The 3,423-nt window shown below is 30.8% G+C and overlaps 1 protein-coding gene across 1 annotated transcript; it reads right to left on the reverse strand.

Moving 5' to 3' along the window:
* Window positions 1–1,381: 1,381 nt before the first annotated feature.
* On the reverse strand, window positions 1,382–2,444 carry LOC107874946 (fruit-specific protein). The gene is made up of 2 exons (XM_016721637.2): window positions 2,312–2,444; window positions 1,382–1,858 (listed from the first exon to the last, which is right to left on the reverse strand). Exons 1-2 carry the CDS (start codon window positions 2,391–2,393, stop codon window positions 1,701–1,703), a joined length of 240 nt encoding a protein of 79 aa, XP_016577123.2. The 5' UTR covers window positions 2,394–2,444; the 3' UTR covers window positions 1,382–1,700.
* Between the last annotated feature and the right edge of the window lie 979 nt (window positions 2,445–3,423).

Below are 3,423 nucleotides of genomic sequence, written 5' to 3' on the forward strand. Positions count from 1 at the left end.
ATTCCAAGTCAAACTCCTCTAGATTCTAGATACAGTTGTATTAAACTCTTGTGATCCATAATTTTTTGATAGTTGTGGGTTTCACAAGCTAAAAAACTGATGCATTTTTGTTCATATTTAATTCGAATGGAGTTTAGATTTTCATACATGTCTATGTTGATGACATTATAATTATAGGGAACAAACCTTCATTTCTGAATACATCATCTCCAGATTGGGTACCGAATTTGCCATGAGAGACCTTAGACCTTATCATTCTTCCTAGGAATTCAGGTGACCTGCCACTCTATTGGTATAACATTGTCTCAACAAAGTTATGTCTATGATATACTAACAAGAGTTGGAATGCAAGCTTGCAATTCGCAAACCACTGCCTTCCCCATGTCTACTTCCACCAAGCTTCACAACGGTGATAGCTCCTCCTTCCACGATCCTACTCTCTATTGGCAAATCGTTTGGGGCACAACAATACTTGACACTTCCACGACCTGTCAAAAGGATATTACGTTATCCTCAACATTCCCGGCATATGAATTTGTTTATTCCTAAGTCCATGTCATTCTTGCGGCAAGCATTTACTGATTCAGATTGGGCGGGTTCTTTGGATGATAGAAAATCTACTAGTGGCTTTGCAATATTTCTTGGTTCAAGTTTGGTATCTTGGTCGTCAAAGAAACAGGATATAGGTTTACAGATCAAGCTAGGATATTTTCATTTTTTTTTTGGTTTAAAAGTTATTTTTTCTCATAAAACATTTTGAATCATTATTTAGGACTCCAATGCCACATGTCCACAAGTAATTCGTCAGTTGACCACATCATTAGCGAGTGTTTTGCACAACCTTATATTTTTAGCTTACTATGAAAAAAGTGTTCAATATAGGTACTCATTTTTGAATGACATGAATATTTAATTCGAACAAACCTTAAATAAAGTACATAACATAAAATTTTGTGGATGGTCGTGAATGACTTAAGCCTTTCATCGGAGAACCTCCTTTGACCTAAACACTTGTAGAGATTATTAGAAATTGTGATATTCATGATTGAAAATAAATAAAATCACAATGATATGTACTTATATTCAAATGGTATTGCGTTAGACATGCGCATCTCTTATATAGTTTAATTTTTTAGGAGGTTTGATTTAATTATGATCCTCTTTATAATGTATTGATTTATTTTTATTTAAATTTTATTGAATTGAGCATTTTAACTTTCTTATAGTTTCTGAGAAATTTTGTTAGTTATGTTTCTTTTCGTTATGTAGTTACATTTTTTGGCCAAATATATAAGGTAGGGTCAAAATCAAAAAACCCGCCACCTTATGGCGGTTTTGATTGAAATAAAAAATGAATAAAAGAAATGCTGAGATGTTATGATTTACCACAAGCCAATAATAGTTCTTCATTCATTATATTCCTTTTCTGCACACCAGTGTCTGAAAGGAAAGACATACAAAGTACAAACTACTAAAGCTTGGTGTGGAAAGGAAAACACGCACCAAATAACACATGATCAGAAATACAAATATTTGCTAGTAGATATATTCTTCACGTACGACAAGCTTATTGTTAAAAGTAAAAAAGAAATACAAACACGACTTAAATCTCTCTCACACACACATATAGAGAGAGAGAGCAAACAGATATAATAACCAAAGCATTTTCAGCTACGATGTTTAGAACTCCGTGATATTCTTCATGGCACCATGCTGCATGAATGGTATCTATTACCATTAAAGTCCTCATGCTCCCAACACCACTGGCAGAGAGTCCAGCCACCGCAGTCACTGTGAGAAGAACAATCATCGGAACAAGATCCCATAACTTGCAATTTTGAGGTTCCAGACATATCAACTGCATACATATTAAAATTAAGATCAATCCAAGAATTCGAAAAGTATAATCTAAATTACTACATAAATATAAATATCCCTACGTGCACATAAAAGCATTGGTATAAATTTATTGACTAAATATAAATATCCCTACGTGCACATAAAAGCATTGGTATAAATTTATTGACTGGCAGTACCCGCACACAAAGCTTGTACAAATCATGATGTGCCGACATTTGTCTAATGTACGTATCCTAATGCATGATAGAGATGAAGCTAAGATTTTAAGTTTATAGGTTCTAAAATTTAAAAGATGCAACTATAAATTTATATATATACATATGTGTGTGAATTTTCTTGACATAAACAGAGGGTTTAAGCCAAAGCAATTGTGCCCATAAGCAAAACTATGGCTCCATGCATGTGCATGACTTTCATTAAACTAATAAGACAAGAAAATAAAGCTCTAAACCTATAGTCATTGCCAGCAGAAGAACGAAGATGAAAGCGAACTTGTTGGCTGGATGATTAACAGCCATATTTGCAAACACCATTTGGATTATAATGCTAATGAATATCTAGTAGAAAGTATATAATTATGTGGTGATCTATTTCTTGGAGGAGGACCATATTTATAGGTCTTCAAGCACATTAATATAAATTAGAATAAATTATACAAAAACACAAACTTAAGAGGTATAAATACATAAAAAAATTTATCTTTTAAAATGTTTCATAAAATTTTACAGTATTTCTTTTTTTTTTTTCTCATGATACATACTAAATAAAGAAGTAACAGATTTGCATTTATTTTAGGAGACTAAATAATGAGAAAGAATCTCTGGCATATCTAAAACAAATCAAATTAAAAAATTTTCATCAGATCTTATCATTGTTTGCAATTTACAATTTTTGTTCAATTTTTTTCCATCTCTATTTATCTTTTCTTTTCCCTTAAAATTTTGAAAGTTTTACTGTGTGCTTCATGTTGATAAACATTCATATTCTTTTAAAGAATCTTCATACTGTAGATGCTAAAGAATCTCATAGTTTCGACGGAACCATGACAATGATGATAACTACTCCAATAATCCGCAAAATTAGATATCGAATTCGACGTTGATACATATATTTTTTGGTTAATATGCTTGATACATATATAATGTTGTTAATTTCTCAAAATATTTTCATATTATAAATGGTGATACATATGAGTCAAACATTTATTGTCAGTCTATTGATAATAGATATGAGTGATATATTTATTGTCAGAATACAGGTGATACATATGACAAATATTTTTTAATAGTGATTCATATTTTTGATTCATTTATAAATGTTTGATACATTTAACATATGTAAATTATTTATTTTTATGTGATATTTAATTTTGAATGGTTATTGAGTAACTTTATCAGATATATCATAAATCATAATGATACATCAGGAACCAGATGTATCATAATGATCCATTTAGTTCCAAATGTATCATACCAGATGTATCATTATGATACATTTGAAACCAGATGTATTTATATCATGATTTGCACGTGATTTACTCCCCATAATAATTGAAAATCAGTT

Source organism: Capsicum annuum, chromosome 6, assembly GCF_002878395.1.
Source record: "Capsicum annuum cultivar UCD-10X-F1 chromosome 6, UCD10Xv1.1, whole genome shotgun sequence".
Lineage (NCBI taxonomy): Eukaryota > Viridiplantae > Streptophyta > Magnoliopsida > Solanales > Solanaceae > Capsicum > Capsicum annuum.

Bases quoted from the DNA above. Each gene is read 5' to 3' on its own strand.
- LOC107874946 (XM_016721637.2), bottom strand. From the start codon at position 2,393: ATGGTGTTTGCAAATATGGCTGTTAATCATCCAGCCAACAAGTTCGCT. The intron at 1,859-2,311 runs GTTTAGAGCTTT...ATATGTATGCAG, and splicing joins TCTGCTGGCAATGACTATAG to TTGATATGTCTGGAACCTCA.